Source organism: Pleuronectes platessa, chromosome 15 (genome assembly GCF_947347685.1).
Source record: "Pleuronectes platessa chromosome 15, fPlePla1.1, whole genome shotgun sequence".
NCBI classification, from domain to species: domain Eukaryota; kingdom Metazoa; phylum Chordata; class Actinopteri; order Pleuronectiformes; family Pleuronectidae; genus Pleuronectes; species Pleuronectes platessa.
In genome coordinates, this window is record NC_070640.1 from 9,175,068 (window position 1) to 9,197,048 (window position 21,981).

Below are 21,981 nucleotides of genomic sequence, written 5' to 3' on the forward strand. Positions count from 1 at the left end.
ACCACATGAATCAAGGCAAACATTAGAGATTACAGCTTTACAATCATTTTTCATTGCAGTAATTAGAAGAATCACAGAAAGGACACAAATCGGTGATTAAAAGCAGAAGCGCTTCAAAGCCAGTTTCCATCACTGTCATAATTCATCATCATCCACTGTAAACCCAAGGAAGTAGGTGACTCATCTGCACGTCATCATGCAAACACATAGACAACAAGGGCTTAACGCAAATAAGTTCACTGACAGGACTTTATTTACCGGTGAGTCAAAGAACTCTTTGCAGTAACAGGACATGTTAGAACCGAGCCTGCGAATGCTTTAGGTCTCAAGCCGACCACCAGCTCAGCTCGTGGTGCTGGTGACCCACACAGTTCACTAATGAGGCTCGGGCAGATCATACAGCTGTCCAGTCTCAACAAGAAGCATTCAGCACAATTCAAATCTGTAAGTTGAAGTCACCATAGTATGTGGTCTGAGACTAATTCCTGCCTGATGTTGAAAAGATATTAATACATCTGTCTCTCCAAGATCACACTAATCAGATGGGATCAGAGATGCATATTCACCTTGTGCATTGCTGTTGTTTTAACAGTTTTCAAAGACTACACTTTATAAGTTAAAGACTCTGCGGACAGATCTGCAACAACACCTTTATCCTCATTCATCTCAGCACAAGCAGCAGGTAATCTGGCGAACAATGCTTTCTTATTTACAGAGGCAACCTGAGAGAGATTAATAAGGCGATGCGAGTAGCCGTGTGTCCAATTATGAGAGACGTAAACAGGCACAGTATTCAGAGTGCATCGATCCCAGCAGTCGCAGGCTTTGAGTGATGTCGTGTCTGCAGACCTGATAATGATGATGTTACCAGCGGATCATCTTTCCTTCCCGTTTATCAGCTACTGCCTTACAGGAACCGCTCGAACAGCCAGGATCAGGTTTCTGTGAGTGTTAGTGTTATAGTGTTAGGGTTTGTGTGTGTGTGTGTGTGTGTGTGTGTCTGCATGCGTCTGAGTGTGTGGGTGAGAGTGTGTGAGCTGCTTAGCTCAACAGCCTTATAATGAGAGGCTAACAGAGAGCCAGCCTGGCTGTAATAATGTGTAAAAGATTGAATTTAGCACCATGGACAGGCACACTAAAACTGCTGACTGGCTGTGTGACCTCACATATCACCACACACACACACACACACACACACACACTGATGGAGAGGCAATATGTTCACCAGGCACATGCTCACAGGAGAGCGCTCAGGCAGTCATCCATAAGTGTGTGTGTGTGTGTATGTGTGTGTATGTGTGTGTGTGTGTGTGTGTCACACAGTGCAGGTTAATACTGTGAAGCACAGAGTAATTTTCTCTCTGTCGCCGGGCGGCCTCACACTGTGGAAACGACAACACATTAACTGTTAAACAAGACACCTTAGACCCCGGGGTGGGAGCCGAGTGAAAGAGGGAGAGATCGAGAGAGTGGGCGGTCGAGGAAGAGAGCAGAAACAATAAAGAGGCTGAGAAAAAAGAGAGAGTACTGTGGATGTGTTTGTGGGTTTGGGGAAATAAGTGAGACAATTCCCTTATGTGGAGGCAAAGCAGGGGGAAGGGAGCGGTGGCGAGAGAGGTGAAAATGGATCGAGGGAGCAGAGGAGCCTGGGTAGAGAACAGACAGAGATGAGAAAATTGAAGGGGAAGATTAAAACATAACTTCCAGGAATAATTAATAACACTTTCCATCACTGGAGGGGAATAGAAATGAAAGAACTGTCACAGTGGGGCACATCCAGGTCTTCCTGCGACTAAGTTCTTCACCTCTACCTCCTTTTTTAACTATAATAAAACACAACATGAGAAAATAAGAACTGTTGAAGGATTGTCTGGACTGTCACAGCAACAGAGCAGCTCAGGACAAGAACTGCCCACATGTGATCTGATACAGCAATGCACAGGAGAAAATCCCACTGAGCAATTCAGATTTACCTCAGAGCATATTTTAAATACCTGTCACTTTGAGATGTCACGAAGACGCATAAAAGCACTCGACTTGACAGCAGATTATTTCCCTTTAAAAGGAGTGAAGAGCAATTTGTTTATCATGAATAGACGGTGAAACGGATGCCGGTGGATGGCGTGTTGGGGGGGAGGGAAAGAGAGGAAAGAGATTGCACATTTTTTAAATCACTTTTGTGTCATTCTTTGAAATCGGCCTGCGTGTGTGTCTGAAAGCTGTATCTAACATATTGGTGAATTATAACTTAGATTTATTTTTCAAACTTCTGACCCCTAAGACGACATAAGAGGAAGAGCACAAGAAAGCTACTTGTGATTTTGGCGTAAAAACTGAAGGAAACTCTTTTCTTTTCCTTCATCTGTTCTCAGGAGGTTATTCTGAAGAGAGCAGCCGACCTGGTGGAAGCCCTCTATGGTTTGCCCCATAACAACCAGGTAATGAGCAGATACATACACGGAAAGAGGACGGAGTGTGAAAGCATGAGTGCGTTAGTTCTCATTTCAATAATTATTCTTTTTTGTTTTCCCCTGATCCTGCAGGAGATCATCCTGAAGCGTGCGGCGGACATAGCAGAGGCTCTGTACAGTGTTCCCCGAGGACACTCCCAGCTCTCCGGCTCCAACCACGGCGGCATGATGGGGGTGAACTCTTTTGGAGGGCAGCTGTCCGTCAATGTCTCCGAACCTCAACAGGCCAATCAGGGTGAGACCTTGGACAGTGTGGCGACGTATTTACATGATATCAAAACCTTTTTTAACACAGATACATCATCTTGCAGCTATCGTGAAATCCTGTGAAAACCTTTAGCCATTTGCCTAAAATCCTTATTACATACAAAGTTGTCAGTGTGCAGATGTTCCAGATGTGTGTTGTGAATGACCTGTGTCCTCATCACTCTGACCGTCTTCCTCTCCGCCCTGTGCCCTGCAGGTTTCGTGCGCAGCAGCAGTAGTGTGTCCCCTCACGGTTATGTGCCTAGCCCCACGCCCCAGCAGAACAGTTACACCTCAGTCACCAGCACCATGAATGGCTACGCTAACAACACAGGCATGACAAACCTGGGAGGCTCGCCCACTTTCCTCAACGGCTCTGCAGCCAACTCGCCTTATGCTAGTGAGTGTGCACATTCACCCCCACACGCAAACATATGTACATGTATGCACATCTTGAATACAGCTCCTACATTGTCGCTGAGAAGAACAAAAAATTGGTTTTACAAAGACTAAAAAGGACAGAAAGTGAAAGTCTCAGATCTGCTGTGTGGAGATTTCCCCCCCTGGGGTTTTCTGTCTCTGTGTCTTCAAAAACAATCTCTAACTCCCAGCCCATAGAATCCATTTTGTCCTCCGTCCGTCTCCTCCCTTCTCCGCTTGCAGACTTTCATCTGACAGCCACACCTCTTTTCTCTCTGTTGGTTAATTGCATCTCTTTTCCATTTGGCAGAAAGCGAGAGAGAGATAGAGATAGGATAGTGGAGGAAGACATAGAGACGTTGTGTATTTGCTAAAAATGTTCACACTGAAGATGATGATGGAGTTGGATGCGGATGTGGATGTTTGACTTGGGAGGAGTCGACTTAACTTAAAACCTCCCTGTGTTACTTCTCATCAAATACACTCAGAGCCTTATTTACATAATAAACCACACGGACAAAACTATGTGGGCATGCAAACATTACACATTGATGTGATAGTGGGACAATGGAGAGTGATCTGCTGTGGTGACAGCCTCTGCTACGTGTGCAGGGACAGATCTTTGATGTGGTTCTGTGAGCCACAAATGTTGGATGAGGTTGAGGTCAGGGCTCAGTTAGTGCTGTAAACGTGTGTCTAAACCATAGAGTGCATATAAAGATGGACGAGGCATATCCATTTCCTCCCGTTGTACAAAAATGAAGCTAAAATATCCCAGATATGGGCCCCACCATCTTGAAATCGTGCAGTAGCGATGGGGAGAAGGAGCCGTGGCATCGAGGTCCCACTGACACCCATGCATGACCAATCACAAAACTCATTCTCAACATTTCACCCCTTAAAAATGAACACTTGTCCCATCCAATAACATGGAGGAGGTGAGGTTTATGAGCGATACTGCTAATTTGGGATTATTTGTCTTTCATTTTTAAACACAGTCTAAAGTTGAAACACATTCTCAGACAGGAGTGTCCTTATATTTGTTGACTTATAGTATATTCTCACTTGAAGCGTGTAATGAGCGTCAGTGTGATATATATCAGGTCTTTATGTCTCACATAAAGTTGAGAATTTCTTATCTGATAAAATTATAAATTATTTTTCAATAAATTAAGAATGAATTAAATAATTTCTCATCTTTATTTTCACCCTTCATCTTCAATCCACCCCTCCCCTCTGTATCCCACAACTCTCCCTCTCTCTTTCTCTTTCTCTTTATTCCTCTCCTCTCTCACGACGTTCATTTCTCCCGCTCCAGTTGTCCCATCCAGTCCCACCATGGCCTCCTCCACTGGCCTCCCCTCCAACTGCTCCTCCTCTGGCGTCTTCTCCTTCTCTCCGGCCAACATGGTGTCGGCGGCCGTTAAGCAGAAGTCGGCCTTTGCTCCGGTGGTCAGGCCCTCCTCCTCCCCCCCGCCCTCGTGTACCAGCGCCAACGGGCTCCAAGGTAATTTACCATGACAGCAGCCAGTCAGCCAGAGGATGCTGAAAGGGGGGGGCTGCTCCGTGGAAACTCATCCATCACAATCCTCCCCGTTGTGTTTCACATCCTCCTCTTCCTCTTCTCACAGGACTTGATAAAATATGACAGAATATCACACAAGTTAGGAATTAATCTTATTGACTTTGTGATCCTCTGCTTTTGCCACTATTCGATTCACATTTGTGTTATTTAGTGAAATGCCTCACCAAATTATTGAATAGACTTCCATGACATTTTCTACATGCATTCACATGCGACGTCCGCTTGGACAAATGAACTATTGACCTCTTAAACCAGTGTTGACAGTCATAGAGGACACACAACATACTGCTCAGTGTTGAGGTTTTGCACCGAAACGCCAAATCATCACCTTAACCTTTTCCCCACATCATTACACATGAGCATCACGCTGCGTTGACATCCAATACTTGTGACTGTTTCAGTATTTTTCTTGAAAGTTTGTGTGGTTAGGTCATTTTAGGCTTTTTAAATGAACTTTTTTTACTGTTGAGAACATTTTGTATCCACTTTCTTTTTGTATTGCTTTACCTTTTGGATGAACCAATTTTTTTTTCTCTTCTCTCTTCTGTTTTCCTTCTCTATCTTGTAACCCTTCCTCTTGTTACTCCTCTGGACTTCCACCCTTCCCTTGTCATGTCTCGGTCCCCGTCTCTCTCTACCAGATCAGACATTTGTGGACTCTAGCAAGTACTCAACAGCCAGCTCTCTACAAGGCCTGGCCTTCACCTGAAGTATGTTCCTCAGCTCTTTCTTCGGTCTTCTCTGTTAACCACTCACATTTGCTCCTTCTGATAAACTGACCAATTCATTTAAGACTTTAAACGTCCCATAACTCAATTCACTAATTTTCCTGCTTTTTCACCTCAACTTCTCCTTCACGTCGTCTTTCTTTCATTTGTTCCCTCCTTCTTAACATCACTTCATCTTCGGCCTGCGTTTAGTTTTCCATTCACCTCTCATCCCACAGCGCAGATCTGTTGCCTGGTAACTCCTCTCTGTCATTCTATTGGCTGGGAAACAAAAGACAGGAAGTTGGATATTTACAGAAACAAAAAAAAGACATTTGGCACAGTGAATTTATTTCTCTGAGTTACTGACTTTGTTTGGATGTGTGTGTGAACTTACGCTAGCTTGTGTGTGTGTGTGTGTGTGTGTGTGTGTGTGTGTGTGTGTGTGTGTGTGTGTGTGTGTGTGTGTGTGTGTGTGTGTGTTTGTGTGTGTGTGTGTGTGTGAAGCGAGAGAGTGAGTAAGTGAGAGCATGTGCGAGCGAGGGTGTGGGAACTCAAAGCTTAGCCTCAAAGCACAGCTGACATAAACACCATGCACACGCACACTCACACACACACGCACACACAGTACTTTCCTCTGTCACACACACTCTGTGATCACATGCTGGCAGCTTACTAGGGAGCGATCAACAATGACAGCTGTTCGACTCTCTTGACACTTTATACTGTCAGTATACCTGGCCATGTTTTTTGGGGGGCGGGCAGCATCAAGACAGGAAAAAATAGTGGTAGGGATGAAACATTAGAATTTGTAGAGTTTTGTCAACATAAATATTATTTCCCTTTCATAGTTTTCACTTCCCATGAAATATAAAACCATTTAATTATTTCTATGGTCTGTTGTTGTTTTTTTTGCGTGTGTGCACATGTGTGTGTCAGTATGGGCTGGGCTCTGTGTTCACACCCGTCCCTTGGGTTTAAATACAACACACACCATGATGCAATCTCTCAGGCACACCCACACACACACACACACACACACACACACATACACAAACACACAAACATATAGTAAAATACGCCAACTGTTCCGGCTCTGCGTTACATGTGCGTGTTTGTGTGTAAGCATCGTCTCTCACAGCCAACTCAATTGACGTGTCCTCGCTCAGTTTTACTGATTTATTCCTCTATTGATGTTTAAATGTCTCTGCAGTCACACAGCTGCACAGATGGGAAAACATATTGATGCATTTACGAGAGTTTTTTTATTTTTTTTTATGACGATGAAAATATTTGGCTATGTTTTTAAAAAGATCTGTCTTTTTCTCCTCCCTCCCCTCCCTCTGTTTATTTTTCTTTCCACCCGACAGCAATCCCTGGAATGATTGTCCCACCCATGTAAAAGGTGTGAGTGCATGACTGTGTGTGTGAGTGTGTGTGTGTGTGTGCGTGCGTGCGCGCGTGTGTGTGTGTGTGTGTGTGTGTGTATGTGTGTGTGAGAGATGAACCAAGCACACTCGCACCGATCCTGGATTTCGGTGGGAGTCGGACTCCGGTCGGGGGATGGACGCAGCCGTCCCTATCTGAAGGAACAAACCCAACTCAGGCCCTTTCTAACACGGAAAAAAACAAACAACTGCAAGGAAACAAATGTTTGCGAGGAAATAAGTTGTTTAGACTTTGTACACCTTGATGCTTTTATAGGAGAATGGCCACGCCTACATCATGACTCTCCATGGACACTGGAAGTGTATTTATTTCGGAGAGAATCCACTTCCTCCCTTGAGTGATTGTCGATTTGTTTTACTTTTTGTGCAGTTAACGTGTGATAATCATCTTCTATCTGTATAACCTACATGAGGGATTTTCTATTTATAAAGTTTGGTCGTTAATGAAGGATTATAATGTGAAGAACACCTAACGATGATGGTGTTGATGATGAGTAAACAAACCATGATGATGATGATGATGATGATGAAGAAGCTGCAGGGATTCATACAGGGTGAAATCCAGCCGACGCAGACAAGCCAAACCAGACACGCACCCACTTTTTGTCCTCTTTGCCAAATCCACTCACATTCTTTCATCTACATTCAATCATTCAGCCTGATGGATTCAGATGCTTCCTGTCTGTGACTGATGCTGATGATGCTCCTGTGTGCTCACTTTGTAAAAAAGTGCAAGTCTGCCTTTCAGCGAAAGAGAATTCAGTAACTCATCAAACCAAGAAGAATTTTGTTTTGAACCATGCTCGATTCAAGAGAGAGAGAGAGAGAGAGAGAGAGAGAGAGAGAGAGAGAGAGTAGAATGGCACTCAGTGGAGCACATTCCTCCACCAAATGAAAACCACACTTAAATTCACTGGATACTGATTGTATTTGGATCCGCACCAAACTGCACACACATAAATAGCAGTACCCTAAACAAGCCAGATTTTTCGCTCACGCCTGATCCTTGTAGTAATCCATCCAGAAGTTTTTGCATAACCTTGCTCACAACACAACAACCAACAAATGGACCTGCAGGGGTGAAAACATAACCTCCTTGGTGATAGAGTCAGTTGGACAAAGGCCATGAATGAATTACGCTCCAACCTAACAGAGAGGTGTATGATGACTTGATGCCAACAGCAGCTTCACTGTCGAGGATTTGAACCAACAACTCTGCCAATGAGTCTGTCCATCGCTCCTGTGACCATTTGATTTGTTTTTAAGTTGGACGCAGCCACGGTGACCTCCAAGGGACATGTCTTAAAGACTGCTGCCATTTTCACTTAAGTTTTGCTGTGAGATTTGATTTTGTATCATGTTTTTGTCTTAACTCCCTCTTTTGGTTTGCTGTGACTTATCTTTATTTTTGTTTTTTTTGATGTGTGATTAGACAGCCAATCAGATTTGATTGTGTTACCTGCCCACTGATCTAGTGAGAACTAGACAATGGTGTGTCTTAAATTCTGCGCTGCAAGAATTGTCAAGTCTTTAAACCTTCCGTTGAGTCAAAAAAAAGAACTTTCTTTAACTGAGGTACAGTGGCTTCAAATCTGCCCCACTTACCTTTGTATTTAAAGGAGACATAGTTTGCTTTTTTTGTTTTACTATCCTCTAGTGGGTTACGTATATATTTTTTGCCCCCCCCCCCCCCCCGCACAAGTGAAGCGAGAGCAGAGGCTGACTTTTCCTACACACAGTGGAAGTCATTGGTCAATCCCGACAGATTGGGCCAACTGTGGCCAACACCCGGCTAAAGGGAAGCAACATAGAGTAGGCAAACAACAACTAACTTAGGCAAAAACGAGTTAATTCTATTTTAAAGATAAGAACAAGTAAAGAGTGGTGGCTGATAGCAATGCTGCTGATCCTGGCTGCACAGAGAGAGAGGGAGAGCTGGAAGCTTCTCAGGCTTCTTAAAGGCCAGTCAGCAGGTGCAGGTTGGCGGGAAAACATGACACAGAACAAGTTTTGGGATATAACACAAACTTACCAATCAGGGCAGAGTGAGCTTTATTGGGAGGGGGTCTTAAAGACACAGGAGCTAAAACCAAGTTTCTGAGACAGAGGCTGAACAGAGGAGCTGCAGCAACGGACAGTCCGAGTGAAGTAATTTGTTTTTCTAAATAGTGTTAGTAAGTAATTACAATTATCAACCTCAATAAAAGCATAATATGTCTCCTTTAAACCATAATTACATCCTATTTATGCACATATTTTCTTAAGAAGTAAAGACTCCATGTCCACATGGGACAGTTTTTACAGCGCAGGACCGAGCAACATGTCTTAAATTAGCAGTGTGTGGAAAGTCCCTGATGGTTTGCTGTGAACGTCACTGCTCCCTCAGCCCTGCAGCCTGAGCTTGCACCTCACTGTGTGTGATTCTATAGTCTTAACGCTTTTAGTTTGTGTTCCCTTCATTTTGCCAAAGCCCTTATTTGAGATGTTGATGCTCAAACAGTCTTATGCCACAGTGTCCCTGCTTTTCTACACGTGTGTTCTTGTCACAAGCAGTATAAGCCAATAATGTTATTTTATGTACAACTGTCTGTTTAATAGGAGCGTCAGATTTTAGATTTGCTACAACTAGAAACTGTTTAAAAGGGAATTTTACTGGACAGAAAAACTAACTAGACCCAAACAAAATTTCAGATTTAAGCTAAATGAGGGAACAATACCCTCTCAGCCAGAAGTCATTAGCCTCAGAGAGACTGGAGGCAGTATTCAAGAACTTGGTTGAAAGAACAGGAACATAATCAACTATGAAAAATCCCAGAAATCAACTAAAACCCAGAAAACTCCCGCCCTTCATTATGTTCTCATGTTCTGATTTGCTTTTGTCTCTCATTTCAGAGGACCTGAATGTTATTTGATTTTATATCATATCGTCTTTTTATTAAAAGCCAAACTTCCACTGCTCATTTCAATCAAACTAAAAGAAGCCATGGTGTATTTTTTTTTTTTTTAAATCATTTCTAAGTTATGGAAGTTTCATCTTGTATCATCAATGTTAAAGTCTGCATATTTCTGTTGCATTATCTCGACGTAGCATTTACAAATTTGTCAATATGATTGTCTGTGTTTGTCTTTCATGCAATGATGAAGAAAGAAAGAGATGGATGGAACAAATGTCTCTCTCTCTCTCTCTCTCTCTCTTTCTCTCTCTCTCTCTCTCTCTCTCTCTCCTTTCTCCTGCTCCAGTCAGGTTTTCTGTCCTCTCTCTGCTCCCTTCCTCTCCTTCATTTCCCTCCCCCACCTTGTTTTGATTGTGCTATTAATACTCTGTATGTTTGCCTTCTGCTTTTTCTTTGCCTTCACTTTTCCTTTAAAAAAAAATGAGCCACCTATTTATTTGATCTCAAACAAGGGTCTGGAGACCACTCTTCTGTTGGTGAGCATGTGTGTGTGACTGAGTGTCATCATTTTTCCCTTAAAAAGAAGAATGTGATGTTTTAATTAAAGTTGAAGGATGTTTTTTTTTTGTTTTTTTTATGTGTTTTGTATATTACATAGTTTAAATACCTGTACAGGAAGAATTGACTCGAGGGTTTGGCTTAATGAAGTATGATGAAGCACTTGTCAAACAACAGTGAACACTTTCATCGCGGCTTGTCTGGATTCAGTGGCGGTCATCATTCACACACACGTTATCAGCAGTACCGGTGTGGAAGTACAGAGGAAACTACTGTAAAGATGATAATGTTGATTTTTTTTTTATTATTATTATTTTGAACTTTGAAGTGTAAAAGTAACTTTTTGACTCGTCACTATATTTAATTAAAGTTCTTTCTTCTCTGTGAAAAGGCGTCTTCTTTTTCTTTTTCTTGCTTTGTAGCGAATCACTGTCACTCAAACAACATGATACAGCAGAGGGGTAGTTCTAAAGTGAGGCGGCGACAAGCAGTGGAGGTTTCTAGTCGTCCTCTCTAGAGCCAGCAGAGCGTTGATGAATCACCAGGTTGATTTGGTCCAGCCACCAGTCTCCTGTTTCTCTTCCCTGGTTTCCATCGCTTGTGCTTGATTTGTGTTTGGGCTCATTTCTCAAGTCGTTCTCAGATATGAGCTCCAGAAACTTAGGCCTGGACATTTTCAGGAGTTTGACTTTTTACATTTTAAGAACACAGCTTGATAGTCCACGTTATACGAATTTCGCAACAACAGAAATAAGAGACCAGGGGTGTCACCTCGGTAGAGCAGGCAGGAGTCATGACATTGCAGTTTACAGCACATCACCAAAACCTCTCGGAACTCGTTGTCTCTCCACGTTGACATCTTCATCGTTGTTTTCTACGTGTATAGCTCTTCTTTTTTTTATCCTGAGAAATGTATATTCTTTTGCTACCCTCTCTTCATAGGCACGTTATCAACACGTCCACTTACCCCATATCAATTTTCTGTACATTTTTCAGTTTCATTTCCTCTGGGCTCACTTATACTTCTCCAGACATTTCACTCGGGGGCTGTTAGGAAAAATTCTGAAAAGTAATCGCTTGTAGCTGTACTCATGTGTCTCAGATGTCTGATCAGTCGAGTCCTCCACACTCAAGCCATCGCACGGTAACAAGCAGTTTTTAGATTTACTGACCATCGGCAGCCAGCTTGGCTTCATCACTTCACCGCTCTCAGACACATGGTTACTCAACCTCCAGCTCTAAACACGAGGTAACGCCTGAATGTACATTCGCCATCACCAGCAAGCCAGGACAAACAATTTGAATATAAGGAGTTTCATTTCTACTCTTCGAGGGACCACCTCCCCTGCACCTCAACCTGAACTCAGACCAGTTTGCTCACTGGACACATCTAGTCAACCCTAACCCTAACCCCAGGAGGGGCAGGGCTCAGGCCAAGAGCTTCACCAAGGACAGGCACCATCCAGGTCACAGCCTCCTCGCCTCCTCAGGTCACAAATGGAAAAAAAATTGCATTCCCCTCCCCCCTCAGCAGTTTGAGGATTGAATTAACAAATGTTAAATTGCACAGACTTGAGTTCCTGTGTCTGAATCTGTCAATTTCAGATTTTGGCTCCTCTTCTTTTTCGCTGAGTAACATCTTAACCTCCCAGACTTTGTCACCTTTCATCCAGATTAGTGCCGTTCAACGTGCTTTAAAGCTGGAGGGTTGCAACATAAATAAAAGTGCAATACACAGATTGAAATGTGACTCATCGCCCATCACTGACATCCTCCTCTATTCAAATGCTCTATTCCAGTAAAACCAGAGAGGTCCTTTTGGGTTAAAGTGTTACCCAATCTTTTATTTCTCCATTCTTTCTGTCACATCAACTTGTTTCTGTGTCCAACAGCTCTGATGTTGAGCAAGGCTACCAGCACTGCCAACGATATAGTTTGTGCCCATGTGTGTGAGTGTTCGTGTGTGTGTGTGTGTGTGTGTGTGTGTGTGTGTGTGTGTCCATAAACAATACAAATTCTCTACTGAGACCCGTTTCTGTAATGAGACAGATGGGCCCTGCGTGGAGTTTGCTATCAGCTCGACCACAGGCAGTGTGTGTTGTGTGTGTGTATATGTGTGAGGTGTTATATTTCTATTCCTATAGCCTGCAGGCTTAATCAAAGAGAAGCCACAGATGTCTTATTGACACCAATTAGTTTCTCATGGCACACACATACACACATACACACATACAGACACAAACACACATGTACAGAGACTGTGGACACATCTGTCCTTTTTATTTTACAGTTGACGTGAGTACAGTTTGTGAATTTCTTTTAGGCCTTGTTTTAATAAGTTGAGTCGATTTGTGTACTAAATGCACACATGCACATTTAAAAAAAAACAACAGGCCAGTTCACTGGCTTGTTTTGTGTGTGTGTGTGTGTGTGTGTGTGAGAGAGAGAGAGAGAGAGACTCTGTGAAAGTCTGACGAGACAGGACTGAACACATCCATTAGCTAATGGATCTCTCCTCTCGTTTTTCTGTCTCCTCTTCTTTTATCCCTCTCATCCTCCCTCCATCACCACATCACACTCTTGATGCACTTAACCCCATCAGGAAAAACACACGCACACACACACACACACACACACACACACACACACACACACACACACACACACACGCACACACACACACACACACCCAAAGCTCCTCCCTTCCTCCTCCTTCAGCTGGATTCAAAACCTTTATTTACACAGCCTGTACATGCTGACAGTGAGCCTTCTTTTAAGGTTTGGCTCCGCTCACAGAGCAGTTTCAAAACCAAGAATATCACAGTTCATTTCAAATTACAGCAACACAGGACAGAGGGAAGTGGACAGAGCTGCTTTATTACCTGCAAATGATGGTGAATGTGGCTTTTCATGGTTGAAATCAAAACATACCTCCAAAATAGAGTGCTGTTGTTCTAAAACATAACTAGGTTTGGGTATTTCTGGAGCTTGAGTGAGTAAATGTACATACTCTTCACTGCATTTACAATATAACACAGTGCTCAACAAAAATGACAAATGACAATGCTTTAAAACAAACATCAGAACATCGATACACAAGCTTGACCAATCACAAACCAGTCTAAGCTGTCAATCATAATGTTTCACAAAGCTCTTTGAGGAATAAAGTATTTGTTGGTTACATTTACTTTTTAGTTTGGTCCATGTCCTATCTACTAACATGGAGAAGGCAGGGTTTCTAATTATCTGTAGTACAGCCAGCTACCAGGTGGCGATCAAGGTTCATCAGCCTTTGGGGAGCTGTCATGTTGTCTATCTTTATATGCAGCCTTTACTTTCTTACATATTTCTCAGATCACCCTCATCGTCCCTGTGCCCTGCTGACGATGATATAGCAAAAACTGAATCCAGATTTATTTTTAAAAAAAATTTTGTCTATCTTTATTTTTTCTCAGCTTGTAGCATTTTATCTTCACAAACATAATAGGGCTCGATAAATTTGTCCACATGCACTTGTCAGATGCTTAAATAAAGAGGATTACACAAACAACAGAGGTCTACTACATCTTGAGAAGCTGAGCATCTAAAGAGTGAAGCAGCTGAACCATAATGTAAACTCGTTAACTTTGACGTTTACAATATTTTTACTGGTTAAAATATCTGGTAGCAGGTAGGTGTTCACGTTTCACTGTGGAGTTCCTCTCTATTCCACTGAGGCTCATCTCCTTGTGCAACAGCTGCTCACTTTCCAAAACCGAACTCCAGAGAAAAGACCTGATTCACTTATTACAATCAGATGTGGGATTTGTAAAGTGACTTTTCCAGTTACGGCTCTTATATTTTGACTTTTCACACATGGTTTAAAAAGGCAACCCATTTTTTTATGTAAAATAACAAATGTGAAAACAATGTGAGAAACCTCGCTCATAGTGCTAAACCTGTTACTTATCATTTCAATCTCGACTTGACATAGCTCTGTAGCTATGTTGCTGTGCCGCCCAAAACCCTTACTGCTCTGTAGCGTCATTTTAAGCAGGCAGTATGCAGCTGTTTTCAGTGAATAAGCTATTCAGTGCGCTCCTCCCCAGAACTAAACGTTACACAAACATTAGCAACTATCGTGAAATTTGTGGGGAATTTAGCCGCTAGAGCCAGATATTTCTTTCTCTCAGGAGTTGGTGGAGACCAAAACCGGAGCCAAAACAGATCCAGAGACCATTTTGCAAGGAGTTCACACCAGCTGCAACACAAATACAGTTTTTTTTACATGAGAACACAGTGCTAATATGGGTCAGACCACTCCCATCTTAATTTTTCATGTTGATCTTTTCAACCACAGTTCTTATTAATGTTGTTCCCCATTACACATGTTTCTCCGGAAAAGAAGTCCATACATTTTTTGGAGGGGCTGTATGTGAGAACGCAAATGTCCAAAAAGGTTGCTTCGGACATTTTGTGAAACTTTTTCTGTCAACTACCAACTACAATCTCTGTAGAATGTCCAAGTGAGTCCATTCGAGAATACAGCTGGAAAATGTGAGTATCTTGGAATGTAAAACCAAAGAAGACAACAACTTTTTGAGAGCATATTGTGATAAGAGCTGACGTCAGTGTCGATGGAGACAAAAACACAGAATTCCTCCTGCATGCTCTAGCCCTCGCCTAAATGTTGCTGAATTTTTCCTGTTGCAATGAATGCATCTGACCCGAACAATCTCAGGCTGTGTTCTTCGTATGCGGGAAAAAAACAACTCCAGAAAATGTCCCGACCCAAGCTTCCAAGGTTTGTGTCTGCGATCAGCTATACACAGACTCTCAAGGTGTAATCACGCTGTCACAGCCAGTAATGAATATTGCACCTATATTCACCAGGGAGCCAGAAGTACAAACGAAAGATAATGCATAATTTTGCATCGGCTGGATGAGCAGGAATGAAATTGTTTGCAAGTTTGACACATCAAGAAAAAAATGATTGTAGCCTCTTTTAACTTTTAACTGAGATGGTGCTATACAAATAAAGTTTATTATTATTATTATTAGTAGTAGTAGTAGTATTAATAGTAGTAGTAGTAATAGTAATATAGCTTGGATGTAGAAAGTGTGGCGTGAAAGTAATGAATTAACAAAAGCAGAAGATAAAAATGATTAGAGAGGAAAGATGTTGGCGTCAGCAGGTGATGGAGGAAGAGGAGAGGGTATCAACGAGACAGGAAGGATGTGAAGAAGAGGAGGGTGACACATAGATAATGTGTGAGGGATAATGGATTATTCTCTTGATGGAAAGGTGGTGTTGCTCTAAGATTTGACAATCAAGAGCAGCAGAACAATGAACCCTTACCTTGTGTGCGTGTGTGTGCATGTGCATGTTTGTGTGTTCAAGGTTTGGCCTGTGCATTTGAATGAGGTGTGCTAAAGCTAAGTACAGAGGATGACACCCGGCACTGATGCCACTCCAGAACCACTTGTAACACACACTTTCACACGTACTGAAAGACACTCACACTCTCTCCTACCCACTCACTTAAGTGGAGGGTTTGAAATTGAGCTGGGACTTGGAACGAATACTCCAAACAATTATCGTTCTCTCGTGCGTCTAGTAATCCATTTCCCATGAATACATTCACATCTGCCTCTTTTTTTTTTCTTTTCCCACCTCCTCCCTCCATCCTCTTCCTCTTCTCTCACACATTTTCACCTCCCTCCTCTCTCCTCCCTCACAGGTGATGGTATGTTTCCCTCGGGCTTTGGCCGAAATGTGACAATACAGCAATCACACTGTTGATTTATGGCAGCGGAGGCCTGTCACACAGTGTCCAGACTGTCGTCAGTGGCAGCCAGCGAGACACTGAGGCTTTCTCCTGTAACAAAATGAATGCAAGATTTTGTTATTCTCGTGTAGAGGTAATTGTAACGTTTGAGGAAGTGGAAAACATTTCCTTATTTTTTCAAAATGAAATATCTGTAACATTATGTTTTATTTTGAATTGGAACTTAAAATGCAGCTGGAGAAGAAAATGCTCGTATTCTATAGAGTTATATTTTTTATATTTTTATTTAATAGTTATCTTATGATGAGTATGGTGACCCTAAAGTGTAAATCAAGAGCTTAAATCACAAAACAAAACAGATAATTATGTTTCCTCATTTGTCCTTGTGTTTTCCTATTTGTGTTTTGTGATTTGTTGTTGTGATTACCACACCCTGTTACTTCATCATTACTGCATTATTTAGTGTTATATTCTCTGTATAAGTTACCTTTGATAAATCCTAATAAAACGTCTGTTTTATTGTTGCTGGAATCAGTTTTCTCTCACTCTGACCTCGTCTTGGACTCTCCTGAATCCAATTTGATTTATCTCCAGAATCCTCTCTCTTGCCATACGTTGATCTGTGAATGATTAAATTGTCAGATTCGTGCTCTTCCTCGTAGCCACTTCTAATCTGCGTTCCTCTGACATCATCACTTACTGCACACTGATATCATCGCTGCCAGGAAGTTGAGACTATCGGAGTGATGACGCCCAGCAATGTGTGGTGATTGGCAGCAGTGATTAATGATATCATCCCGTTAATCATCGCAGAAATAAGTAAATGCAGCACTTCTGGTTTACCATGATGATGTCACTTCCATTGTATAAAGGTTGTGCGCATATGTGGTGTCACACTACAGAATGTGAATATGATATCATCAAGTCCCGTCCCAGACATTCTGTATGAACGGTGCAGCCGTCGTGTTGAAAGCAAAAAATTCAAATGTCACGACCGTTAGTTTCTGTTCCCAAAGCAGAAAGAAGGAAAGTCAGAGCAGGACGCTCTGAAACCACAAAGCACGGCCGAGTGAGAGCACAAGCGTGAAGGTGAGAAAATGTTTAGTTGCAGTGTAAATGTATGTGAAACTAGAATTGATCTGAGTCACCAAAATAACAAAGATTTATTTTTAATCAAGATACATTATTTATTCTCTGGGAAACAAGTAATAAAATCGGAAAAATCTCGTAATTTCTTATCTGAATCCACTCCAGAATGTGAGGGGTTATCTTTTGGCCTGAACACATTTCTGCAAGTTTTAAAGAAAATCAGTTTAGTAGTTGTTTTTTTTGCGTAGTCCTGCTGACCATCAGAGAAACTGCAATAAAAACATAACCTTGTGCAAAAGTGTCTCCCTTGGTGAGAAGGTCTATGTGGCCTTTGTGATTTGTTGACGACCCCTTGCCCTCAAGCACATGGCCACAACTTTTTATGCTTATCCAAACAAAGTGCTTTTCCTGCTGCAGGAAAACATAAAGCACACCAGTTACTGTCCATATAGTTTAACACTGAATCCCACTCCAGGTATCAGGTGATTCGAAAAGCAGATGTGAGAGTTTGACCCGAGCGTATGTTGAATCGGAGCTGTGTTATTTCAATCAACAATAAAAAAAGGAGCAGAACAGACTTTTATATACAGGAAGTATGGATCACTTTAACCTCTCAGAGTGAAGCTCAATTGCCCATAATCCTCTCTGTCTGTCTGAGTGTTGCTGTTGAGCCCAAGCCAATCAAATAATGCCTGTGCCCAGTCAACCGTGAGATATGTGGTGTGTGTGTGTGTGTGTGTGTGTGTGAGTGTGTGAGTGTGTGTGTTTGTGTTTTTAACTTTAGTCTTGTATTAGCTAATTTGAGTATCGAGTACATACAGCTCACACACACACACGCACACACACACACACACACACACACACACACACACACACACACACACACACACACACTCACTCACTGACACACACCCGTAGTGTTTTTACAGTTTCCCAACATGTCCCCAGTGCAGTGCTCTGAAGCTCTGGGCTGCCAGCTGAGTGCTCAGGCAGGAGGTCTGCAGCCTGCACTGACCCCCTCAGCGACCCCCGGGAGCCTCTTTCAGAGAACCATGGCTCGAGTGTGCAGCATCGCGCGCTGTGCGAGGTTTGATCTCCCGCTGCTCCCCCGCTGCAGTAAACACAGAAACACACCAAAGGGGATCGAACAGTTCTCAATAGTTTATCAGCTGCCACGGACATTTAACCCTTCAGTGCAGCAGCCTCTCTCTGAAACAAAACCTAGAAAAACACATATAACGTTTTTCTAGCAGCAGCACCGTAGTTCAGTCGTGTGAGTCAAGTCTTGTTTTATAAATACAAATAACATTTTTTGAAGAGATCACCATTCAAACCGCGACTGAAGCTACAGTTCAACACGATGATTTGAATGAGATGTTTACATGAGTTATTTAATTCTCTGCATAAACTGAACTAAACCTTTACTATGTGTTTATTATTGTTACTGTGACATGGTCCAGGTTTACCTCACACTGGCGTGTGTGCGCCTGGTACACTCGTGTTATGAATAAATGAGTTAAGTGGTCATTTAGGTTGTTGACATGCTGGTATAAATATTATCTGACTTTTTGCCTCAATCCCCCAAAATTGAACAATGAACTTATTATAATGAGCACGTTCATAAATCAGCATCTGAATGTGATAAGAGGTATAGTCTGATATTGCTACAGAGCAGGGACATTGTGCATGTGAACAACTAATAGTATATTTTCCACTTACCTCCCCATAGACGGAAATGACACTTGAAATAAAAAGTCTACGTGTCACCACCATTAAAACTATGCTAATTTTCATTACTATTCATGAACTTTAATGACACTAAAATTATCAATTATCAATAAAAAGGAATAAAAGGAAACTCAAGCTGTTTTGAACCATAACACATCTTAGTGTTATGGTGTGTTTTAAAACTGAAACAATCTCTGTTGCGTAGTAATCTCCCTCCACACAAAGACTCGCCTGAAAACCTGCAGTTGGATCCTTATAGTTGAAGAAAATACTATGAATGAGAAACATCTAGAGTGAAAATTAAGAGCAGGGATTTCTTTTCTAGGACCAGAGATGAGGTGGAACTGATACCGACAGTAAGCGTCGGCAACTTTTACGCCTGTGACTGAGTTATCGTTTCCATACGTCTCTGCTGTTGCTCGTCCACACTGCAACACAACCACCGAGTTTTCAAACTAACACGATGCCAAGAACGTTTCAGTACTAGAAGAAGTGTCGGTGTGGACGTAAACATTGCAGCATGTTTCAGAATGTATTAATGTGAATGTAGCCTAATATCGGTGCAGGTGCTATTCACACACATGGTCCTGTGGCAGGTTCATGCAGTGAAGGTGGCTTAATGGTTTGACACCTCATAACTTTAGACGACTTCAGTCATCACTTTAAAGTCAGCACACACACACACACACACGCACACACACACACACACACACACACACACACAAATACATAATTTATACTATAGGTCAATACACTTGATTCCAGGATGCCACACACAAAAACTGTGTGGCATACTGTATGTGTGCTCCCCCTCTCACACACAGGGGTGAACACGTACACACACACCCACACACACACACACACACACACACACACACACACACTTACACTCACATCCAGCTGGGTTGTTTTTCTAAGGGGTGTTTATGTAAAGGAAGTTGGATCCTGAAACTCGTTGCATACTTCACATTTATGAAGGCTGGAAACGACCCGACTGCTGATATGATTACACCGAGGAGCAAGCAGGAAAAAGCCCTGACATTCTCATATGGAAGCCATTATCCTTTCTCCACATCACTTTCTTTCTCTATTTATCTCTTCTTCAACCCCCCACCAACCCCCCCTGCCCCCCTTCCATTCTCTTGCTTTCTCCCCCTTGTTCCCTTTCTCTTACTTTATCCTCTCAGTTTCTCACACGCTGTTTGTGTTTATGAGTGTTCGCATGGATTTTACGACCGCTGTGACTTTTGTTAATGTTGACGCAGGCATCAGAAATTAGATGCACAAACACGGAGGCACAAGCGCACACACCCAGACACACACACTCACACACACATGTGGACATATACAGTGCAATGGTTTGATTAACGGCTATTTGGCCTGACTTTACTTTCTGGATCAGACACAGTGTGAGGCATTAAAAAACAATAATTCACTATCAACACACCACCGTATCCCTCTCTCTCTCCCTCTCTCTCTCTCACTCTCTCTCTTGCTCTCTCTCTCTCTCTGCGTACGTGTGTGTGTGTGCACATGTGTGTTCCCCTCATAAGCCCCCTCCACCCATCAATCCACTTCCAAATGACATCAGAAGAGTGAGGAGTGAGAGCACAGAGCATGACTGACAGAGACCAGGACAAGAGTGGAATATGTGTGTTCGGTCTGTGTGTGTGTGTGCGTGTGTGTGCGTGTGTGTGCGTGTGTGTGCGTATGTGTGTGTGTGTGTGTGTGTGTGCATGTGTGTGCGTATGTGTGTGTGTGTGTGTGTGTGTGTTTGTGTGTGTTCGGACAGAGAGAGAGAGAAAGAGAGAGAGCTCTCACGCCCTGGATGCTGTAATGAGACAATCATCTCTTGCTGAACAGAGTTAGTGTGGACAGAAGACATACACATAAACTGTTGCATGTGCGCGCACACACACACACACACACACACACCGAATCTGAGATCCACCCTGGCTGGCTGCTGCTCGGTTTCCAAACATTGCATCAAATTCCCAGAAATATGACAACAGAAACCTGAGAAACCAGAGCAAGTTTGTCACTGACCTCCAAGTCCCACACACTGAAGACTCTCCACTGCATGTGTTTCAAACTCATTTTAAACTACATTTAAACCCATATTCTACTTGGATATAGCAACTTCCTTTCCTTCTTCCTTCCTTTCTTCATTCCTCAGCTTTAAGGACTTTAAAGCAATTTAAAACTCATTGTTTGGTTCTGTGACCCTGAACGTAATAGTTTTGATTCACTCTCCCCACTCTTATGCCAAGTTGTACATCAAAGTAATGTGATCGCCTTGCAGTTCACTCTACACAACTTGGTGACGTGATCAGGAAGCTTGCAGTTGTTATTAGTTAATTGTACATGACTGACTGGCAACAGGGGGACACACTATACAATCTTTACTGGGAGGAACCAAATCCGATCTGGGCTTTTTGTCAACGAGTTCCAAAATTTGTCCATGAGTGGGAAATCAGGCTAAAACTCATGTGGGAACCAGGCATTTTTGCATAATAAGTTAATAGGTGGCCAGTGATCATAGCCTAGCAGCTAAAGAGACAGCTATCTACTTCAAGAGGTGGTGGGGACCAAAAACAGAGGTAAAAGGAAAGTAGATATCGGTCTGACGTTCATCTCGTGGCCTGAAGTATGATTTCGAATGAATTATGCTGTTGCTAGATGTGTGAATAGGCAATTGTTTGCTCACAAATTAAAAGGTGGTTTTCTGTCAGCAGTGTGTGGTCACCACCAAATTGCTAAATTTGAGTTGAGTGCAGTTCATAAACATGTCACAGTAATTTTTGTATTATTCTTTTGCCATTTGAATTTATTTACACTTATTTCTGTCAAACTTATGTGATTGTTCCATCTTTCTTCCCACTGGAGCTTTTTGCTGCTGTCCTGGATCTCAGTCATTTCTTTAATTTTGACAATATGCTACTGCTAATAGCCGATAGCCCAGTATTGAAAACAAGTCACAAGTTGTCATAAACTCAATTTATTCTTTAGAATTATTCCAGTTGCACAATATTAAACTACAGTAACAAGCTATTTAAGTCTGTCGCTG

The 21,981-nt window shown here is 42.4% G+C and overlaps 1 protein-coding gene across 4 annotated transcripts in view; it reads left to right on the forward strand.

The window, feature by feature from the left end:
• Nucleotides 1-10,719, forward strand: part of LOC128457183 (transcription factor COE1-A) — an 81,758-nt gene extending 71,039 nt beyond the window's left edge. For 3 of the 4 annotated variants that reach the window (XM_053441756.1, XM_053441757.1, XM_053441758.1), the window contains exons 12-16: nucleotides 2,373-2,438; nucleotides 2,544-2,706; nucleotides 2,935-3,117; nucleotides 4,456-4,644; nucleotides 6,800-10,719. In XM_053441756.1, the coding sequence (XP_053297731.1) occupies nucleotides 2,373-2,438; nucleotides 2,544-2,706; nucleotides 2,935-3,117; nucleotides 4,456-4,644; nucleotides 6,800-6,831 (633 nt within the window). In that variant the 3' untranslated portion in view covers nucleotides 6,832-10,719. Of the gene's footprint in view, nucleotides 1-2,372; nucleotides 2,439-2,543; nucleotides 2,707-2,934; nucleotides 3,118-4,455; nucleotides 4,645-5,363; nucleotides 5,433-6,799 lie in introns of all 4 variants that reach the window. The other variant, XM_053441755.1, reaches the window with a different exon arrangement.
• Nucleotides 10,720-21,981: the final 11,262 nt, after the last annotated feature.